Genomic DNA, 22,117 nt, shown 5'->3' on the forward strand with positions numbered 1-22,117 from the left:
AGGTGGCGGCGGCGGCGAGAGCCTGTGGGCAAGGCTCACGCACTTAGCGTCAGCCTTCTGAGCAAACCAGCATTCCCAGGAGCCCTTCCCTCCGGAATCCCAGCGCTCGCGGTGGGCTGCGCTCAATCTGTCCCCCACTTTAACAGGGCGCATTTTGGCCGCCCATTCCCAACTCCTCTCCCGGCGCCCCTCCGCCACCGTTCCCTGAGGCTCCTTTTGGCCGCAGAGGTTCTAGACCCCGGGACGCAGACCAGGGGGGTCGGGAGAAGATGGCTGGGGGGCTGGTGCTGAGAAAGGAAGGGGACTCTTCCTTTCAGAGAGAGCTGAGGAATTGTGACGAACTTGCAAAGGTTGAGTCCACTCCTAAGATGGAGATCTGTTTTGGTCGATTGAAACTATAGATAATATGCTCCAGGCTTGGTGAAAGTAAGTCAAAGTTGTCCTTTAAATTTTTCAAAAAAGATTTTTATTTAATTTATTGGCGTGACATTGGTTTCAGGTGTACAATTCTAGAACACACCATCTGTATATTGTATTGTGTACTGTACTGGAAGTACATTTCGACAAATGAGACTCCACGTTTGTGCAAGACTAGTAAAACGATGAAAGGCCAGGTATCCCTATTTGATTAAAAAAAAAAAGTTTTTATTGATTTTTTTTAGAGAGAAACATCAATCAGCTGCCTCCTGCACGCCCCCTACTGGGGACCAAGCCGGCAATCCGGGCATGTGCCCTGCTCAGAATCCAACTGGGACCTTAGTCCAGGGGACATCGCTCTGGCTGGGCCTAATTAGATTATTTAAATCCTTTATTTCTAGTCCGTGTTTGCTTGGAGGAGTCTACTGGCAATACATATAACAAAACGCATTTCTGTGTGGGACACAGCACTTGGCATGCTTTGAGAAGACAAATTAAGTATGAATTGAAATAAGAAAAATGTTAGGGACAGAAGAAATGCAAGTACAGATTCCTTCTTTCTCATTTTTTCCCCCTTCTTTCTCATTTATAGACCCATAGAATAATTTGGATTCAGGGTTATTAAAGGTCTAGACTTCCCTGAAAGACTAGTCTGTTCTTTTGTTTTTTCTAGACCTTGCTTCAATGTATGTATATACATTTATTTGTATTCTTATTTTGTATCATTATGGTTTATATTTTAGGTAATGATGGCTGGTAATTTAACCTATTTTTCCACCTCTGTATGTATGTGTGTGTGTATAATGTGTAAATTTACTTGTGCTAACAATATTCTTAGGAAGTACAAATGACAGCTCAATCACCATTGTTCAGAAAGGATTTTGGGTAGAAAGCATGCCAGAAGCTAACCTTTTGTGGTATGTGTTGCAAGTGAGGCTCTAGTAACGTAAGTGGAATACCTAGATCCAGGGAGGTAGTAGTTTTAAACTGCACTCTGCATTGCTCAGGGCAATGATTTCAACATTTTAAGACAGTAATTGACATGGGGTGGATATCCAAAGGGCACCAGAATTAGAGGTCTGGAAATATACATCTATCTATCCATCCAACTCATTTAAAAATTATGTACTACATGCCAGGCACTGCTCACAAAACTAAGTCTGACCTCAGAGGGCTTAGGTTCCAACGGGGGTGGAGAGGCTCAGGTAGACACACCAAGAAATATTATATACAGTATACATGGTGAAGTGGACAAAGACTATATACAATTTACAATGGAGGAAAACTAAAGCAGGGGGAAGAGAGTTGAGGGTATTGAGTTATTTTAGAGAGAATTCAGGGGAATATTATTGATGTGATATTTAAGCAGGGATTGAAGGATATTAGTGAGACTTTGTTTTCTGGGAAACATTTTCAAGTAGAGGAAACAGTAACTGCAAAAGCCCTAGGATGGGAGCAGACTTAGTTTTTGCATAACAACACAGATGAACATGGATATGGATAGCAGGGTTTGCAAGTAGGGGTCAATCAGAGGACCTTGTAAGGTCCATAATGTAGGCACTGTATCATCTCACATCACAAGAAGGGTGAGAACAGTGTATTTTGAGAGATACCCTTCACATACTTTTTTTACAGCATATTGTTACAATTGTTCTATTTTATTGTTAAATATTGCTGTTTCTAATTTATAGGTATATATATATGGGAAACTTTATCATAAGTATAGGAAAAAACATAGTATCTGTAGGGTTCAGTACTATCCAGGGTTGTAGGCATCCACTGGAAGTCATGGGTAAGGGTGAGACTACTCTACACAAATTTCCTTTACTGTTGCCTTTCAAATAAATTACACTTTGAAAGCCACACATTTCATTCACTCAATATATAATGAATTAATGATTAAGTATGTAAGAAAAAGTACTAAGTATTATGTGAGTGGGTACCAAAAAACCCCCCAAAAGTCCTATTTTTAGGGGCATTACAATCATGAAAGGGTGTTGGACAGTTTATAAGGTAGTATACAGTAGTGTTGTAATAATGGTAGTTCACTGTAACTATTCTTATGAACAGTTAACTGTTTCTCCTCCATCACCGATTCAGACAAGCTTTAAGGGAGAATTAAAATATGAATTAAGCAGAGGCAGGATTTGAAGGGGTAAAGGTAAGTGTACTTCCATAACTGAATTCTATGAGTAGATGTAAGAAAAGAAAAACACAGGGAACAATGAATAATCCAGTGTGGGTTGAATAATGTAGGGAAAGAGTGCTTATAAGACTAAACCTGCTGTATTGCTTTCTGAATACATTCCCTTCCATTGTGAGGTCTGTAGCTCACTTCTCTGGTGGAAAAAGATTATGCAGCATATTATAACCCTGCATGAAAGGCAATTTTCAGATACCTTGAACACCGCACTTTCCCACTTTGGATTACACACATCTAAAGTGGTTGACTAATGCTATATAATTGAAGGAATGGCCTGCCTTTCTTTCAGCTTTCTAATCTGATTAGACATTTAAGGTCCCTTCAGGGTTAAAATTTAAAAAAAAAAAAATCAGATTCCAGAAAGTATCCAATCTTATTTTGATTACAGATGAATATCCTTAGCATTCCTTATACCCTAAGTATGAGGAACTCATTATAAAGGTCTTGGTGTAGATAGCTTCAAAGATGGAAGCACAATATTCTAGTACATGAACCCTGTATGTTGTGGGTCCTTTGACAATAAGATAAAGCATGACATTTTCTCATAAACATGGAAAACAAAATATAACCTGAGGGTTCAGTTATTCCCCCCAAGTTCATTTACAGTTAACAGTTTAAACCAGACATCTGCAAAAATATTTGTGAATTGTGTATAAGGTTCAGTCACCTTATGGGATCCAGGCTTACAAGTAAATGTTGCAAAGTTTGCATAGAATAATTAATTATTTGGGTAAGGATTAAGAGATAATAGTGTAAATATGATTTATAATAGTGTAAAGCCGTATACTAAATTCAAGGTTATTAGGAATAAAACTAGTAAGGTATATATATATATTAAGCCAACCTTATATTTAATCAACTAATAAATTCTTTAGGTCAAAAAGGAACAATTAAATTGATGTCACAAATTCAAACTCAAGTAGCTTTGATTATTGAGGTAGTAAATATTCCATCACCTAAAACCTTAGTGTAAATAAAAGTTAAACACATTTTTGCTATTTGTTAAACATATATGCATATATATTCACATCCTTCAGTAAACTGAAAATGTACAAAGTTAGAGAACAGATCTTTTCCATACCCAACCTATTTGACTTGAAAATACTTGCCAGTTTTTAACATATATACAAATTTCTACCTAGTCTCACCAGATAAATTTGCACAATTCAACCTGTATTATTCCAGTGCTAACTACTAGCTGTATTAATCCATTACACAGGAACATCAGTATAAGGGGACTTAAGAATTCATTCTTGGACAGAAAATGAAAAATGAACAGTAATTTCATTACTGTAAACTGAATTATTCCTTAGCACCCTCTAATGTTAATGTATGACACATCATTAACCATAAAGTACATTCTAGGATTTAAGGGACACAAGTGTAGTTCAAAGTCCTTTGATAAAATCATACCATGCCCATTACCTTTGAAAATAAACACTTAGAATTCTTGAACACATTTTAGATCCCGTTTGGACATTCCATTCAATTTATTGGAATGCTTTTTTCAATGCTGCATTGCAAATATAATACAGAATGAAGAAAAAAAGTTCAATTTCACTTCAAGCAATTACCAGTCTAATGGCATTAGAAAAAAAGGTACTTTTAGTCATGGCATGTAATACACACAAAAACTAAGGCTTGTTTTCAGTTTTCCTTTGAGCGTTTTCAAGTTGAAAAATACATTATAAAAAAACTCAAAGATGTTGCCACATTTACTTGAGTGCTCTTGACATTGTAAAAATAAGAGACAGAATACCACCACACCTACAACCATTGGGATTCCAGAATCATCAAGTGATAGGACTGAAAAAGGTGTATGAATCATTCACCCAAAATTTGTAAAATTCCTTGTTTCCCAATAAAATAATTAAATCTAAACTGTGCACATTCTCTAAAGCAGTCTTTCAGTGCATCAACATATATGCTCTCTTGGCTAGATGTTTGCTAGAAATGAGCAGGAACAGCTTTTTCTTCCATTATCATATGACAAAGATGTAAAACCAAACTGCTTCTTTCTGCCAGTTTGAATGCCCCCTACTGGACTATGTAAGGTATGAAGCCAGCAGGTCAATGAGATTTTGTTTCATAAAATAACACTGTAGGTACATATGTAAATGAGAAAAGAAATATCCCATACCTCAAACAGAACTTCCCAGAATAAGCACAAAAAAAGATTCCTTTAGTAAACTAAACTGACTTTTACAGTGGAAAAACAATCAGTAGAGTACTAATTTTACAAGTAAACGATATTAGTCATTTTGAAAACTGACAATAAAGAGGCTTTGTACAATCTTAGTCTCCTGTTCAGTATCTTGGAGGCATACCTGGAGCAACAGTTGTAGTGCTGAGTATACTCTAATGTCAATCTTTTATGATGATTTCTGTATTAATCCAAATCACATTTTTGTGAGTCTATCTACTCTATGGATTTTTAAAATGAATACACATGGGTCATAGCAGATAATATGCTGAGTAGATCATATCCACAAGTCTCTTCCCACAAGTATCAAACTTTTCAGAGCTGTTTCCTTTGTGAAGATTCGTTTTAGTTATCAAGATCTTTTTATCTGTAGTTCATCCCCATGCCTGAGATTTGCAGTAATGTAGGACCAGTTTACCATCACTGCCAAAACACTACAAAAAGAAAAAAAAAAAGCAATAAACTTAATTTTTGTTATTCTTTGATGAAATTAAGAAAAAATGGTATATGTATCATAAATATCCTCATACATGTAACGTGTTATCTATAAAGCTATTTCTTTCAAGAAGTGCGAGTTGCTATTGGACACATATCAGTAATCACAGTGTCTAATAAAACCTGTCCTTTAAACACCATGGGAATGGGCTTACATATTTTAATCTTGTGTCTTCTCTACATCTTTAACTGTAATGTATATACTGTTTTCTACTAGTGGTGTTAATGTGTATAGTATACTGTAATAATTTTTGCCATGAAACTGTAAATGTTCAATGAAGTCATTCTTATGTAGTGTTCTTTTAAATTTCTTGGAGGCAAATCTGGATCACTGATTATAAACACAATGTAGAAGAAAAGAATTAGGTAAAAAAGACGACCTTACTTTCCAGGCATATTTCAAAGTCATCTTCTGTTTGTATTCTTTAATCACTATATAATTTATTGAGGTAGTAAATGTTCAAGATGTTAGAAATATAACAGAAAACAAGAGAGTAATCTCTTTTTCCCTGAGAGGCAATTAAGAATAGCATCTCTTACTTATGTGCATGTACGCATAACCAATGGACATGGACAACAAAGCCGGGGACAGGGTGGGGGGGGTTGGGGAGGAGGGTGTCAATGGGGTAAAAAAAGAAAAACATCTGTAACAAAAATAAAATTAAAAATAAAAACCAGGAAAAAAAAAAAAAAAAAGAATAGCATCTCTTAAAATAATGATGTGAATTAATAATTGTACTATTCACAGAGTACATCTTCCATTAAGGAAACAAAGCAGTTATGTTTTACCTCATAGAGAGTTCCAACTTCCTGGTCAGGGGAAGGGGCAAAAGACTGGTTCACATAAATAAACTGCAAAAAAAGAAAATTTATACAGCAATTCATTATTATTATTTTTTTATCCTCACCCGAGGACATTTTTCCATTTTTTGTTCAGATAGAGTGGGAGGAAGAGAGAGAGAGAAACATCGATGTGAAGGGACACATCGAGTGGCTGCCACCCGCATGACCCAACCAGGGCCGGGGACAAACTGCAACCGAGGTAAGTGCCCCTGGCGGGAACCGAACCCGGGTCTCTCTGGACTGCAGGCCGACGTTCCAACCGCTGAGCCAAACCGGCCAGGGCAGCAATTCATTTTTAATGGTATCCTGATTAATTTGCATTTTTCTGGGGTCCAATCAGCCAGCTATTCTAAATTCTTTGTCTTCAGAATTGAAGAAAGCTTCCCTAAACTTTTTTCTAATTCTCAGTCTGTGCATTTTTCTTGGGTAAAAGATATACACAGTTGGATTTTTTGTTTTTGTTTTTTTTACCTTTATCACCACTGAAAACTCTTTACTAGGTGCTATTACTTTAAAGTCACTTGTAGCCAAATAAGATTGTAACATAACTGAAACCAAATGTCCTTATAATCTTGTTTTTTTAAAAGATTCATTGTTCAATGTTTCAGTTTAGTCTGTTTTTATTAAAATATCCAAGTACAGGTATCCTCTGCTTTTCCAAAGTTCATATTATGAAAGACCTACAGTAGTACCTGTTTTAACTAACTGAAGAAATCCTAAGAGAATTTTCACTTTTACGAGGAAAGCAAGAACAACATTCAGTATGTTTTGCAGTGAGCCATTATAGAAATGGTAAGATTAGCCCTGTCAAGTTCTTTAATGGAGAACTACACTCAGCATCTAAGCATCAAGTCACCATAGCTTTGGACTGTGTCTGTGAGCATCTGTGCTTTACCTCAATTTATTTTGTGCATTTGTTAGCAAGATGTGACCAAAGATATCACAAAGCCAAGAGAGCTCATAAGGGTGTTATGCTTAGTAAAAAGTGGATATAATTAAGTGTATTTAGTATGATTTGGTAGGTTATTTTGGGAATGTGGGTATGCTAAAAATTTTTCCATATAAATGAATGGTAATTGCTTCTTTGCTTTATGACATTTTGGCTTAGCAGAGGTTTCATAGGAATGCTCTTCTTTCAGCTAGTGGGGGAAACCTGTACTTAAAATAACTCCTAAAGATACTGAAACAAAAGGTCACAAGTGTCAAAGTAGCTTTTAATAATCTTCCTTTTAGAAAACAAAAGATAACTTGCAGATAACGCATTAATTTTCCTTTGTCTATAGTCACATTCTAAGACTACAATTTCCTGGGCTTAACATAGTCTTCAAAACCCAACAATATCAGAATAAATAGTTAATTGATACACAGACACTACTTGGGTCACCAACTATAACAAAAACAAATATTGCCTACATTTCTCCCTTAGGTGATACAGTGTGGTAATTAAGAACAGAGGCTCTATTGAGACAGACCTAGGTTTGAATTCTGGCTCTAAATACAAATAACTTTTCTCAGCTGGTTTCCTTCTTTAGAATATGGAAAATAACAGTACCTATACTTCTTAGGGCTGCTGGGAAAGATACAATGAGATCGTATCAGTGTTTGGTATATGTACTCAATAGATGCTAGTTTTAATTATTAAATTACTTCAAAATAGTTCATGCATAAATGTCAATTAATGGTTAAGGCTGAATGATGTTCTAACATAAAAATTTCAGAAAGTTAACAGATTGGTGTACATTTAAGTGTGAATTTCTGTAATACAGATACAAGAATTTGTATTTGGGTCCTGGCAGTTTAACTAAGCGTGAACAAAGATTTTACTCTTCTGGTACATTTTAAGTGAGAAGGGCACCTAACGACAGTTTTTATTTCAGTAGACATTCACTATTATGTGGTAGGAACTGCCCAAGGTGTGGAACTATGAAGATTAATATGTCTCCATTAATGAGTTTTCAATCTACTGGAGAGGCAGACACATGTAAATAAGGATATAGATGAGAAAAGTACATTTGATAAGGTGTGGAGTACAGTGATGTGGCATTAGTTTATCCTAGCAAAAATGTCACGGAAAGCCTCCACTAAGAGAGTATAAATAGGATTTAACTAGGTGAAAAGAATAATTAGGACTTTGTAGGCAAAAGTAAGACAGTTTTAGTGTTAAGAGGACAGTAGAGTAATGGTAATGGAATTCAGTGTGATCTATAACAGGAGTCAGGAACTGAAAGTGACTTTAAAAAAAAAGCAAGCCCTGACCAGTTTGGCTCAGCAGTTAGAGCATCAGCTTGCAGACCCAAGGGTTTTGGGTTTGATTCCTGGTCAAGGGCACCTACCTGGGTCAAAGATTTGATCCCCAGCCCTCAGGCCCTGCAGGAGGCAACCAAGATATATTGCTTACCTCAGGAAGAATAGGAAGGAAGCAACACTGATATCAAAACAAATTCTAAAACCTGAAAAGTTCTATATGTTCTATAATAATCTTTCAATGACTTTTTGAGAAAAACAATCAAAAGAGAAGGTAAAAAAAATCAGTTCACATTATAAAAGTAAATCTAAAATTCATTTCATTTTAGGGTTCCCCAGAGAATCCTTCAAAAAAGTACAGAAATTCCACAACAAAAGAAATGAAAAAACATTACTGAAGTAACATGTGTGGCTCCATAGGTATTTCTATATATAACAGTTATCCATTGTTGCCAGTAACTATCGTAAATTATTATAAGGAAATATTCAGCATTGGTTTCATACCAACTGTTCTGAAGCCACAAGTTTAAGGAACTTTTTTATGAAGTCAATGAGTCCTTGGATGGTTCTGGTTCGTTCTACAGCCCACTTCTTCGTTTTCATTATAGGGGTGTCTCCCACAGCCTTTAGCAGGATATCAACTGTAAAAGGGGGAAAAAAAAAGAAATGACAATTACATTAAAACATCTAAAGTGAATGTGATACATAAGATTTTAGAAAACTTAAACCTTTAATCTATGATAAGTATATTTACCAAACTTGAGGTATGTCTAAGATGTATAAATGTTAGGTAGTAAGACTTATTCTTCATCATGTTTTTTTTTTTTTTTTTTTTTCTTGCTTCTAGTACCAGAAAGGTCTCCCCATGAAGTTCCATGAACTTTAACAATTCCAAAAAAACAAAAACAAAACACCATGGCTTTTTACACCTACCAAATTAGCAATAACTGGAATAATAATACTGTGGATGATACTCCTTATTGGGAATACAAAATGGTATCCCCTTTCTAGAGAGCAATACAGTATATTACCAAATACTTATGAAATACGTTTTGACTCAATAATAGTAATAGTTCTAGGAATCTAATCTAATAAAATATGAGATGTAAAAAGATTAGAAGGATTTCACCTTTGTTGGAACACTTGTTTTTATTAAAAAAACAAACAAACAAACAGGTAAACCTGAATATCCAACAAGAATATTTAGAGGGGATTGGTTAAATAAAGGATATTATAATCTACAATAGAATTTATATAATTCAGTAATGAACACACACTCTAAACTCCCTAGGTTTAAAATCCTGGCTCTGCCACTTGCCGTGTGTGTGTGTGTGTGTGTGTGTGTGTGTGTGTACACTCTTTAATTTCTCTGTGCCACAGTTTCTTCATCTGTAAAATGAGGATAATAGCACCTACCTCATAAGGTTGTTTTAAGGATTAAATGAGTTAATACATGTTTAGAACAGTATCAGCTCATAACTCATACTTACTGAACATTAAGATTATAAGCTGCCATTAAAGAAAACATGTTATAAAAGCATATTTAACAGTATGAAAAGTTATCTAAATGTACTAAATATAAACTAGCATGAATAATAAGACCACAATTTCATTAAAACCATCACAAGCACATATATATTCATGTAAATGTGGAATATTCACCAAAATGCTATTTCTCAGTGACATTATAGGTGATTATTATTTGGTTTTATTTGTACTTTTTTTTGTAACCACCAAGTTTTCTACAAGAACTTTTCTTTAAAAAAAAAAATACGTTTTTTGTTTGTTTTTATCCTCACCTGAGGACATTTTTGCATTTATCTTCAGATAGAGCAGGAGAGAGAGACAAAGGAAGAGAGAAAGAGAAACATCGATGTGAGAGAGACACATCGATTGGTCGCCACTCACACAACCCCAACTGGAGCCTGGGCCAAACTGCAACCGAGGTACGTGCCCTTAGTGCAGTGGTTCTCAACCTTCCTAATGCCGGGACCCTTTAATACAGTTCCTCATGTTGCATGTGCGCGTATCTGCATGTGGGTGGACCTGCCTGGAGACGGATAGAGGAGCGTATCTCGGTTCCTAAGACCATTGGAAACATGTTTTCCGATGGTCTTAGGCGACCCGCTGTGAAAGGGTTGTTCGACTCCCAAAGGGGTCGAGATCCACAGGTTGAGAACCACTGCCTTAGTGGGAACAGAACCCGGGACTCTCTGGTCCAAGGGCTGATGCTCTAACCGCTGAGCCAAACCGGCCAGGGCAAAAAAAAATGTTTTTTTAATTGATTTTTTAGAGAGAGAGAGAGGAAGGGAGAGAGAGAGATAGGAAACATCCATGTGACAAACACTGGCTGCTTTCTGCACGTCCCCTACTGGAGATCGAGCCCACAACCCAGGTATGTGCCCTGACCAGGAATCAAACTGGGACCTCTCAGTCCATGGGACAACACTCAACCGACTAAGCCACACTGGTTGGGCTACAATAAGCTTTCCATTATTATTTTTTTTAAAAATCCTCATCTGAGGATATTTTTTTCATTTATCTTCAGATAGAGTGGGAAGGAGGGAGGGAGAGAGAGAGAGAGAAACATTGATGTGAGAGAGACACATTAACTGGTTGCCTTCCACACAACCCTGACCAGGTCTGGGGACCGAACCGCAATGGGGGTTTGATCTGAATCAAATCCATGACTCTGGTCCGTGGGCTGACGCTCTAACTGTTGAGCCAAACCGGCCAGGGTGCTACCACAACCTTTTAAATAAAGGAACACAATAATTATTAGAGAGAAAATACGACTAGGGGCCAAAAATTTTGGTTGGAGAAATTAAAGGTTTCAATAATTCAAAATAGAAATACAAATCCAAACTATGAATCTGTCTCCTGAAGTTACTATGCTTTAAAAAGGGGGGGGGGGGGCAATAAACACATAATACAATATAAAGATGATGTGGTATAGAACTGTATACCTGAAACCTATATAATTTTATTAACCAGTGTCACCCCAATAAATTTAACAAAAAGAAAAAAAAAGACATCTACAATCAAAAGCAGTATTGAAAGCAAAATAGTGTATTACTGCCCCCTAAAGTTAATTCTAGTGTATTACATCCCTCTTGTCCCATTCTTTGGTATTAAAAATTGAGACCCACTAAACCAGTGTGGCTCAGTGATTCAGTGTCAACCCCTACAACAAGAGGTCACTGGTTCAATTCTAGGTCAGAGCACATACTCAGGTTTTGGGCTTGATCCCAAGTAGGGGGTATGCAGGATCAATGTTGATGTTTCTTGTTCATCAATATTTCTCTCTCTCTCCCTTCCTCTCTCTAAAATCAATAAAAACATTTAAATAAATAAGTAAAAATTGGGACCCAATGGAGTCAGAGATCAACTTATTCAAGTTTATCCTTGGACAAAGGCACCTAGGACACATAATACACATAGTATTCTTCTTGCAAAAGTTTACTTTCCTTCCTCCACTTAATAACTCTAGCTTCAATTATCTAGGGAATAGGGATGAATTGGAAGATAAATGAGCGGATTTTGAATAACTCACCTTCCATGCTCCCTCAATTTCCTGAGGCTATCAATAATTCCAATGCAACTGAGCATTTCAAGAAAGCGAAGCAGAAAATATTACGAGTTGTTCTACTGAAGGAAAAAAAAAATGAAAGGGCAAGCAGCTAGAGAAGAACATATTTATTTAAATTATAACTATTTTTTTTTTATTCTAAAGGTGATTTGCTTACAGTTCTCAACTCTAGCTATGCATCAGAATCAACTGGGGAAGCATTTAATTTATAATAAAGATGTCCACATCAATTAAATCAGAATTTTTGGAAGTAGGGTCTTGGCATAACTATGTTCAAAAGCTCCCCCAGGAAATCTTAATGTGAGGCCAGGACCAACAACCTTGGTTTGCTTTAATAATCTTTGTTCAACAGACTAAGCCAGAAGTGGAACACATGAAATACCTAAGCTCCTTTCATCAGAAGAGGTCCTCAAAATAGTATGACAATTTCAGGGTAGAAATTCAATAGCTAGAAAGTAAGTTTTATAAGAGGCAACTCAAAATGCTCATGGGAGCCAGAAGAACTAATTTTTATTTATTTACTTAAAACAAGTTTTAAATTGATTATTTAGAGGAAGGGAGAGATAGAAACATCGATGAAAAACATTAACATCCATTGGTTGCCTCCTGCATGCCCCCTACTGGGGATCAAGCCTGGAACCTAGCATGTGCCCTGACCAGGAATCAAACCAGGACCTCTCAGTCCATGGGATGATGCTCAATCCACTGAGACACACTGACTTGGCTAAGAAGAACTAATTTTTAAATTATCATTTTAGAAAATATATTTCAGACCAAAGAAAACATGCCATATAACCTCGGCATGTTTGTTAGCCACTGTTTTAGAAAACTATCTTCAGGGTCAACTAAGTAAGCTTTTGACTGAGACTGTTAGAGCTTAAAACAGGCCCTTTGCAAATCTGTTCCTGCTTACAGTAAAATGAAAGAAAAAGAGGAACAAAAATCTGTAAAACTCATAGAATTCCTATGAAGATTCTAATGGTTATCTTTAAAAATAATCAAAGGTCTGTTTCCCTAGTAGAGCATCATGGGGAAATGACAGAATAGATTCCCCCCAAATGTAGAGGTGGTCTAACTTTTTTTTTTTAATCCTCACCCGAGGACATTTTTTTCCATTGTTTGTTCAGACAGAGTGGGAGGGAGAGCGAGGAAGAGAGAGAAACATCGACGTGAAAGGGACACGACCCAACCAGGGCCGGGGACAAACTGCAACCGAGGTACGTGCTCTTAGCGGGAACCGAACCCGGTCTCTTTGGACCGCAGGTCGACGCTCTAACCGCTGAGCCAAACCGGCCAGGGCGAGGTGGTCTAACTTTAAAGGGAGAGTGTTGGGAGAGACAATTACTTCCACAGCAGACGAAACTGAAGTTTGAGAAGAGGCTGTGAGATCACTAAGCAGAAAACATGCCAATACCTAGACTAAGACTCTGGACTGAGAAAACCTGTCTGAGGCCCAGGGTCAACTTCTTTAAATTACAGGTGTTGATTTGCTGCTTTTCTCATAAGCAAGTCTACATAGAGCGCTCCAAAACAAGTAAATTTAGTAATTTCTGTATTTTACAATGGCAAAGTAATTCTCAAGCAATATAGGGTAGATGACAGAGCTAGTTCAAACAATGAAATGATTCACAAAGGTTCCCAAATGGGTGGTGGTGGTGGTTTTTTTTTTTTTCCAAAGGCGATGCCCATGCCTTTAGCTTTCCCTTAACATTCTTCATTCTAGGGAAAATATCAGTGTGGTCCAAGGAGTGAATTCACACGCAAGAGGTATAAAAAACTGCGAACTAACTAGCCGGAAGGCGTGGATTCTAACTCAGATTTGCCACCATCCTTATCATCTTAAATCATTCTTCAAATAATTACCGTGTTAAGTACCTGGAGCTACCGAGATCCCACTCAGTTCCCACTTTAAACAGAGTTCGAGGCCAGGCCAACTGCGAGGAAGAGAACCGAGTACAGTGTCGGAAGCACTGCGGCGGCCAAGCACCGCACCACACTGCCAAGGTGCCGATGGCTTTCTTGAGAGGCACTCAATTCAAAGGCCTTCAAACTTGAGAGACTTCCCCTCTCCTGACCAGTCAAACACCACGTCTGGCACGGGCCCTCCTCTAAATTTTGCTTCTTTATTGGCCTCTATCCCTAGTGGGAAGCAATCTAAATCTCCCGCCTCTGCCCCGAAAGAAACTACTCTCAAAATTACTTTTTTTCTTGGTATCGCCGGCAGGTTCCTCTGTTCCTGGGGAGACTGTTGCGGAAGAAGGGGGCTCCGGAGTGACTGTTCCTGGGGAGACGTCCATTGGACCTTCGCCGTCAGCCGCACCTGAAGAACGGAGCTGAAGCACGGATTCCGGCTCCTCAGCCATCTTGTTCGGTGGGAGGTGAGAGCGGAAGTGGGGGGGACTCAGCCTGTGCAGTGGGCGGAGCTTTGCACCGGGGACAGTCGCTAAGCAGGTGCCGGAGTAAGGGGACCCAACTCAACAGTGAGAGTTGAAGTTGCCTTCTGGTTCTCTATGTCCAACCTGTCGCAAACCCCTGACCGTTAATATTGCGGCTACTGCTTTCCCATAGCAACGAGCCTCGTATTCCGGACGGTGGGATATATCGCTATGGACCACCGTGTGCGCAGGCGCCCCTCTGGCAAATGGGCTGTGGCCTGCAGTGTTTCCGCTTCCCTCCGCGCCAGCCCCTCCCAGGCCCCGCCCCGCCCCGGCCCCGCCCCGGCCCCGCCCCGCCCCACAACTCGGGGCGCGCGCGCGCGTGCGGGAGGGGGCGGGTGGGGAAGGATCGCCGGCGAGATCCCGAGGCGAGGCTCGCGCGCCCGCCCCCGCCCCGGCCCCCAGCGCCCACCCGGTCCGCCCGGCTCAGCCATGATCAAGGCGATTCTCATCTTCAACAACCACGGGAAGCCGCGGCTCTCCAAGTTCTACCAGCCTTACGTGAGTATCTCGCCGCCGCCGACTCGGGCGAAGGGGAGTCGTTGGCAGCCGGCAGCTCCCTCAGGGCGACTCCCTCAGGCGCGCCGCGGCCCTTCTCGCGCCCCGGCCGCCTCGAGCTCCCGGGCTGTCAGCCTCCCAGTGGGTGTGAGCCAGGTACCCACCTCCCGCCGCGCTCCCGTTCTCCGACGTGGCTCTGCCTAGGCGGCTCCTTCGCCCGTCTGTTGCCTGGTGGTTTTCCGGCTGCGCGGGCGAGGCCCTGGAGACTTCCCGGTGCGGGCCCGCGCCGGCGGCAGCTGCAGCCCACCTGCGCCCGCCAGCCCACCGGCGCGCGCCTCCCCGACACCCGCGACTTCTGTGTTAGCCGCTGAGGAAGACCGCGCTCCCGGGTCTCGCAGCCCCACCTCCCTGACTCCCAGCCTCTCCTGGTGGACTTCTCTCTCTCCTATGGACAGACGGGCTACTGTTTTCTCTGTAATCCTCCCCTCGCGCAGGGACGTGCGCTTCCTGCGCTTTGATAACCGCAGGCTTTGCACAGCCCCTCCGCACGCCGCGATACTCGCCCGCCCGCCCGCCCGCCCGCCCGCCCGCCCCGTTTGACTTCCCTGGGTCTGATTGCAGGAAAAGATCAGTGGGGAACTAACCTTTTATCGGGCTTTTCCCTTAGTGGCGGTACATTGTTTACTCCTGCAATAACTGGCGACGTTTGTCGTTGACCGGCCAGCGCTGTGATTCTATCTATGCTCGAAAGTTAAGATTTTAGCAGCTGGTTTGGTGTTTTTCTTCCTAAGGGAATTTGCCCTAATTTATCGTTTTTCTTCTCGTTAGGAAGAAGAATAATATCTGTAAAACTCTTTCAGAAGTGTAAATGTTGTTGTTTTCAATTTTTATTGATTTTTTGTTACAGATGTTTCTCCTTTATCCCCTCTCTAGACACCCTCCCCCCCACACACAGCATTGTTGTCTATGTCCATTTGGTTATGCATACATGCATATAAGTTCTTTGGTTCATCTCATATATTGTTTGAAATGCAGATCTTAAGATAGTCAAGAGAAGCAGTTTAGCAATGATTTCAGGGAGGGTTATGTGCCTATCTGAGGGCAAAATTCGCTGTTAGGTAAAAACACATCAAGTTGGGCTATCACTGGTAGGGTTTATATAGAGATATAAATACTGTACTGTGTAGTATTGGGGCATTTTGCTTATAGCCAGAAATGAACTTTCAATTAAATATTTAAACTGTGCCAAGGCTAACACTTTTATGCAAATTAATCCCAGATAGAAATCATACCTGCTGTTAAAAATTAAATGTGAAAATGTCACTTTGCCTAAAATGATAATGCAGTCTATGGAGGTGTTAGTTGAAGTGAGAAATCTTGAGCTTATTCCTCATTTCCTTAAGTAGTCTTGCTTTTGCTAGCGATAAAGAATATTTTCTGCACCTATTTGGCTTGAGGATAATGTAATTTAAATGCTAATGCTTTATTTAAGAATGCTACATCGTTCCTTAATCCAGGAAATTATTCTAGTTGATCCTTATGGGTGAAAAAAAAATGCCTTTAATTGCCTAAAATATAGTACTATCCTTTATTGAAGGAACTTTCTCTTAAGCATTTTGCTTGCGCCATCCATTTACAGTATTAAACAGTATGTAACAATAATGAAATAATTAAGCAATATTAAAAATAGGTCTCTTGCCTAATCCATAATATCAGTGTAACCATTCCTGCAGTTTAGAATTTAACCATCTGTAGAAAAATGAATTTAATCTGGAAATCCGAGAATATATCATTCTCTTGTCTAATAATGGGAACAAAATCTTTTTTATCTTTACTCAGTAGGTAGCAGTAAAGGTTAATGTGGGAAGAGACAGTTCAGGCACCAGTGGCAGCTCTAGTGTCAATTTTGGCCATTGCATAAGTGACAGTGTTACTGGGGGCAAGAGAACTAAGATGTATATGGAGAAGATTCTAGTGGTCACTGGCCATGTAGAATTTGGGGTGCCAGAAGCTGTTCTTGTGCATTAGTCTTTTATAAGTTGGGTTTTGCCAACTGTATTTTTGTCATTCAGAAATAAGGTAAGGTTATTCATTTGTTTATTTATATATTTGCTTCCTTCACTAGGTCATAACCTATTTGAGGGTGGAAATCTTTTTCACTCATTTATTTCAGTCAATTTGTCAACAAATATTTATTTCATGCCTACCAGGTGTAGGCAGTGTTTTAAAATCTGAAGATAAATAAACATAACTTCTGTTCTTTCAGGGAGGAGGAATACACAAAACTAATAAGAAGTAGAATACATAGTGTGTTAGGTAGTTATAAGTGATGTGGAAAAAATAAAGCAAGAAAGGGTGACAGGGAGTGTAAGGATGATAATTTAATAGGATAGGCAGGTAAGTTCTCACTAAGAAGGTGGCGTTTGAGCAAAGACTTGAAGGAAGAAAGAAAGCCTGCCTTCCAGATATCTGGGGGAAGATCATTCCAGCAGAGGGAGCAGGAGATGCAGTGGCCCTGAGGAGGCAATGCCTGTTTGAAAAAGCTGCCCTGGCATGGAAAGAACAGAATATGTAAGGGAAGAGTATTTGGAAATGAGGTGTGTCCCCTAGGGCATCAGAGTTTATTTTATTCTCACTGCCAGAAATGTCCTTTTCTTCCATTGCCAAATGTCTAGATTCGACCCCTTGTTTCAGGCCTAACTCAAACATTGCTTAACCATTCCCTGAGGCCTCTTGGTTCTTAGGGTTTTACATTTATTTTTATTTTATTTATTTATTTATTTATTTATTTATCCTCACCCGAGGACATTTTTATTTTCAGATAGAGCGGGAGGGAGAGAGGGAGGAAGAGAGAGAAACATTGATGTGAGAGAGACACATCGACTGGTTGCCACCCACACGACCCCAACCTGGGCTGGGGACAAACCTCAACCGAGGTATGTGCCCCTAGCAGGAACTGAACCCGGGTCTCTAACCGGCGCTCTAACCGCTGAGCCAAACTGGCCAGGGCTACATTTATTTTTATTACAGTATAATATTATGTTTCACAGCCTATAATTCCTTTGGGGTATTCTATAGATTCTTTGAGGGAAGGTATCAGGTTTTAGATTTATTTATGTCACCCCCAGCAATCAATATTGAGTCTTAAATATAGAGAACTCTCTTTGCTAAATGTATTTATTAGAGTCTCCTAGCTTGGGATAGAGTTTGGATTAAAAGTGACCTCCTAAATTTTCTTTCAGTTCATAAAATTTAATCGTTCATTGATGAGAGGTTTTAAGAATCCATGCCTTTAGGACAAAAGTAATGATGGAATAGCTGTTACTTCAGCTGTTTCTGTTTTAAGTTGAAAGAAATCTCTAAGAAGTATATATCCAATAAGATTGACAGTTTTGAATTTAATTTATTAAGCAATATTTAGGAGTGTGGTGGGTTAACAGTTTCATATCCTGGTAGAATGTTGAGGTTTGAGTCCCGTAATAATGATTTAGCACTGAGCAGTTTGAAAAAGTGCTTAACCATTTGCCAGCCAGCTTCCCCTATTGCACTGGATTTTCATTTCTGTTTTTCTTCTAATATAACAGTTTATATATTCTTCTTTACCCTTTAGTAGTGCAGATTTCCATTTCCTGCTGTAATATTTTTTTAGATTTGATTGTGGCTCCAAACTGCTATTATATGAGAGACACATGAAGTCACATATGTACTTGGCTAACCTGAAGTTTTTGGTTCATTCTTCTAGAGTCAGACATGAAGAATTCAAAAGTAGACTCAGAATTCATTCTTTTTGTTTTTGCCTTCTATATCCTTGAGCTATGACTGTACAAGTTCAAATGATTTTCTTGGTTTGTCTCTTTAAATTGATGCTTACCCACAGTGACTTGGCAGCAATAAACTTTAATCATTTAATATTTGCCTGGCAGTATTGGTGTATTACTACAAATGACTAATGAGACTAATGTTTCTTAAACCAGATATATTTTTCCATAGCCATCAAACAAGAAAAAAACACTCTTGTTTATGATTCCTGTGTTATTAATAAACCATGCTATCTGTATCCTTTGGTGATCACTTTAATAAAAAATGTTATTCATTTATATGAATTATCTTAGTTGTTTCCACAGATTTAAAAAATTGCATATGTCCCTCTGGTTGGATGGCTCAGTTGGTTGGAGTGTTGTCCCATACACCAAAAAGTTGCAGGTTCGATTCCTGGTCAGGGCACATACCTAGGTTTTGGGTTTGATCCCTGATTGGGGCAAGTATAAGGAGGTAACGGATTGATGTTTCTCTCTCTCTCTCAAATTAATAAAAGCATATCTTTGGGTAAGGATTAAAAAAAAAGATGTGTATGTTTGTATATGTATACTCGTGGGCAAGCTTACACATACACATACACAAGTACAAACAGGAAAGTTTTCAAACTATTACATACAAAGGTTGCCTCAATTTTCTTATAAACTGTATCTGATTTTAAGTTGTTTATCAGCCAAATGGAGTTCCTAGAAGGAACTCTTAAGATTATTCTTTTCTTTTTTTGAATTTGCTTATATAACATATAAAGTATTGAAAGTATATATAACTTTTTCTTTTAAAAAATCCTTGAGAAAGATGCATTCATGTTTATTGATGTCTTTTTTAGTGACTGTTAAGACAATGGGGCATAATAAGTTGAACTTATTTTTTATGATCAAGATAGAATTGTCAGCAGTTCTAAGAATTAAGATGTCGACACATATTATTATTAACACATAATATTTGAGGTCTTTTATTAAGAAGATAATTCCAACTGATTTGGTTTCTTTTCACATTAGTTAGGATGTTTTTGGGTACATAAATTGGGTTTTATGTAGCCTGACTCAAATTTTGCTTAAAAAGAACTGTTACATAATAAGAAGTGCAGAGCAGAATAGTCGACAGATTCCAAAATTATTTGATTAATCAAATCAGTGCCTTCATCATAGATCCGATTGCTTACTATACCTTGCTCTTCACAAAGTTGATATCCAAAGGCAGATTTCCTCCTTGAAATCCGTGGTAATCAATTCAGTCTATAAGGAGTGATCTATTCCTACAATCCTACAATATATCTTTTTCCCCTTAGTCTGGTTAGTCCTACCCAGGACCAATAATGGAGCTTGCACTAATCAGGATCTACCCTTGGAGCTGAGGATGAGGATGGAAACATGAATAAAATTGGTATTCTGTTGGAAAGGTACAAGAGAGGAGTGGATGTTAGGTAGGCAAACAAGTGTCCACCATTCCTTCCATATCAACTCATGTTATTTCTTTTGAATAGATCAATTTTTTCTTCTCTGTAATTTTAGATTGCTTCTGGGGTTGTTAATATCAGGAATGCTTCTTGAAATAATGCAGTTCTGAACATGTCACACAAAAGATCTTAGTTTGAAGTATTGTTATATCAAAGGATCATTGAAAATTTTTGTTCAAATATGATCACAGTTTTTGTAGGTAGTGTGCTTTCAAGACTTGCTCTTTAAAAATTAAGATTAATTAAACCTGTTGAAAATTAAAGGAGGAAATAAAATATTCAAAATCACAGTGATTCTTGGCTTTAGGGCAAGGGTTATAAATTGGGCAGTGTTACAGGTCATTCTTCTGACTTTCTAAACCAGCAGTTCTCAACCTGTGGGTTGCGACCCCTTTGGGGCTTGAACGACCCTTTTACAGGGGTCGCCTAAGACCATTGGAAAACACGTATTTCCAATGGTGATTCATAACAGTAGCAAAATTACAGTTATGAAGTAGCAACGAAAATAATTTTATGGTTTGGGGTCACCACAACACAAGGAACTGTATTAAAGGGTCATGACATTAGGAAGGTTGAGAACCACTGTTTAAACAGAGGGAGGCCTTGTTTAGGGTGGTTATATTTATCTTTATTTAGCAAAGTTGTTGATTGTTAAATTATTTATTGTTTTAATTTTTATTGAATTTATTAGTTTATAATATTATATGGGTTTCAGGTGTACAATTCCATAATACAGCATCTGTGTATTTAACACTCCCAAGTCAAGTCTCCTTCCATAAGCATTTGTTTTAATTTTTAAATGTGTCTCTTTTTTTGTGATTATGTGGAAAATATTTTATTAAGATCACTAAGACCATCCTTGATTTCATTTCGACGGATAACTATTAACATTTAGTTGTATTTCCTCCAATCTATATTTCCTTTCAGAATGTCCTAATGAAGAGTACACACTTTTCAGACATTAGTAATGCAAAATGAATGCATCAAAGAAAGCTTTTGGTGGATTTATTGAACATTTGTGGCTTTAAGATAACCAAATTTGTTAATACCTGGCTACTCTATTGTTAGAATGTTTAAAAATACATTAATATATGTTAATAGCACTTTAATAATTTGTTTATATATTTTTTTCTGTGTATATCTTTCTTTTTTACAAAATTGAACTCATGTGTAAACAGCGTGTATCAGGGCCCTTCCCTTTTCTGATCCTGAAAAGAAATATTTGCTAATTTTTGTTGGAAAGTCAAAATGTGTTCTTGTCTTTAGCACTTGTAGTTGTCTTTGTACTTGTGGGTTATGGATCTCTTAACTGCTGCTGATAAGCCAAGGTGATTGTGAGTTGTAGACAGCTAGAGGAGCCAGTCTCCTTCAAGCATATTGTTATATAAAACTCTCACATTCCTTGCCCATTCTGCCCTTTCATTCTTCTTCTTATGAAATCCTTTGAGCTGCAGTATAGATGAACAACTTACTTTTTTTTTTTAATCCTCACCCCAGGATATTTTTCCACTTATCTTCAGATAGAGTGGGAGAGAGGGAAGGAGAGAGAGAGAGAGAAACATTGATGTGAGAGAGACACATCAATTGGTTGCCTCCTGAATAACCCAGACCAGGACTAGGGACCAAACCTCAACCGAGGTAGTGCCCTTGACTGGAATCAAACCTGTGATTCTTTGGTCTGCGGGCCAACTCTCTAACCGCTGAGCCAAACCAGCCAAGGCTGAACAACTTTCTTTACTGATGGTTCAGGCAACTCTCAGAAAGGATATTGCACTGTAAGAAGAAGAAAGGCCAGCATTCTAGCTAATAGGTATTAAGTTCTTAAGACTCCCAGGGGGAAGCACTTATAGACCGTCCCTTGAGAAGAGATGTGACCTTTTTGCATATTACCTGACCTGAACATTACACTGTCTTTTCT

At 38.5% G+C, this 22,117-nt stretch overlaps 2 protein-coding genes across 3 annotated transcripts in view; one reads left to right on the plus strand and one right to left on the minus strand.

Moving 5' to 3' along the window:
- Positions 1-6,108: 6,108 nt before the first annotated feature.
- Positions 6,109-14,360, minus strand: ATG12 (autophagy related 12). Its single transcript, XM_036279510.1, is given in 2 exon segments — positions 6,109-6,170; positions 14,195-14,360. Coding segments are annotated over 2 exon segments (225 nt in total). The 5' UTR covers positions 14,358-14,360.
- A 404-nt stretch (positions 14,361-14,764) lies between these two features.
- The window catches only part of AP3S1 (adaptor related protein complex 3 subunit sigma 1), a 61,249-nt gene continuing 53,896 nt past the window's right edge, over positions 14,765-22,117 (plus strand). For both annotated transcript variants that reach the window (XM_036279508.1, XM_036279509.1), the window contains exon 1: positions 14,765-14,930. In XM_036279508.1, coding sequence (XP_036135401.1) covers positions 14,862-14,930 — 69 coding nt within the window. In that variant the 5' untranslated portion in view covers positions 14,765-14,861. The remainder of the gene's footprint in view (positions 14,931-22,117) is intronic.

This window comes from Molossus molossus, unplaced genomic scaffold (assembly GCF_014108415.1).
Source record: "Molossus molossus isolate mMolMol1 unplaced genomic scaffold, mMolMol1.p scaffold_m16_p_3, whole genome shotgun sequence".
NCBI classification, from domain to species: Eukaryota; Metazoa; Chordata; class Mammalia; order Chiroptera; family Molossidae; genus Molossus; species Molossus molossus.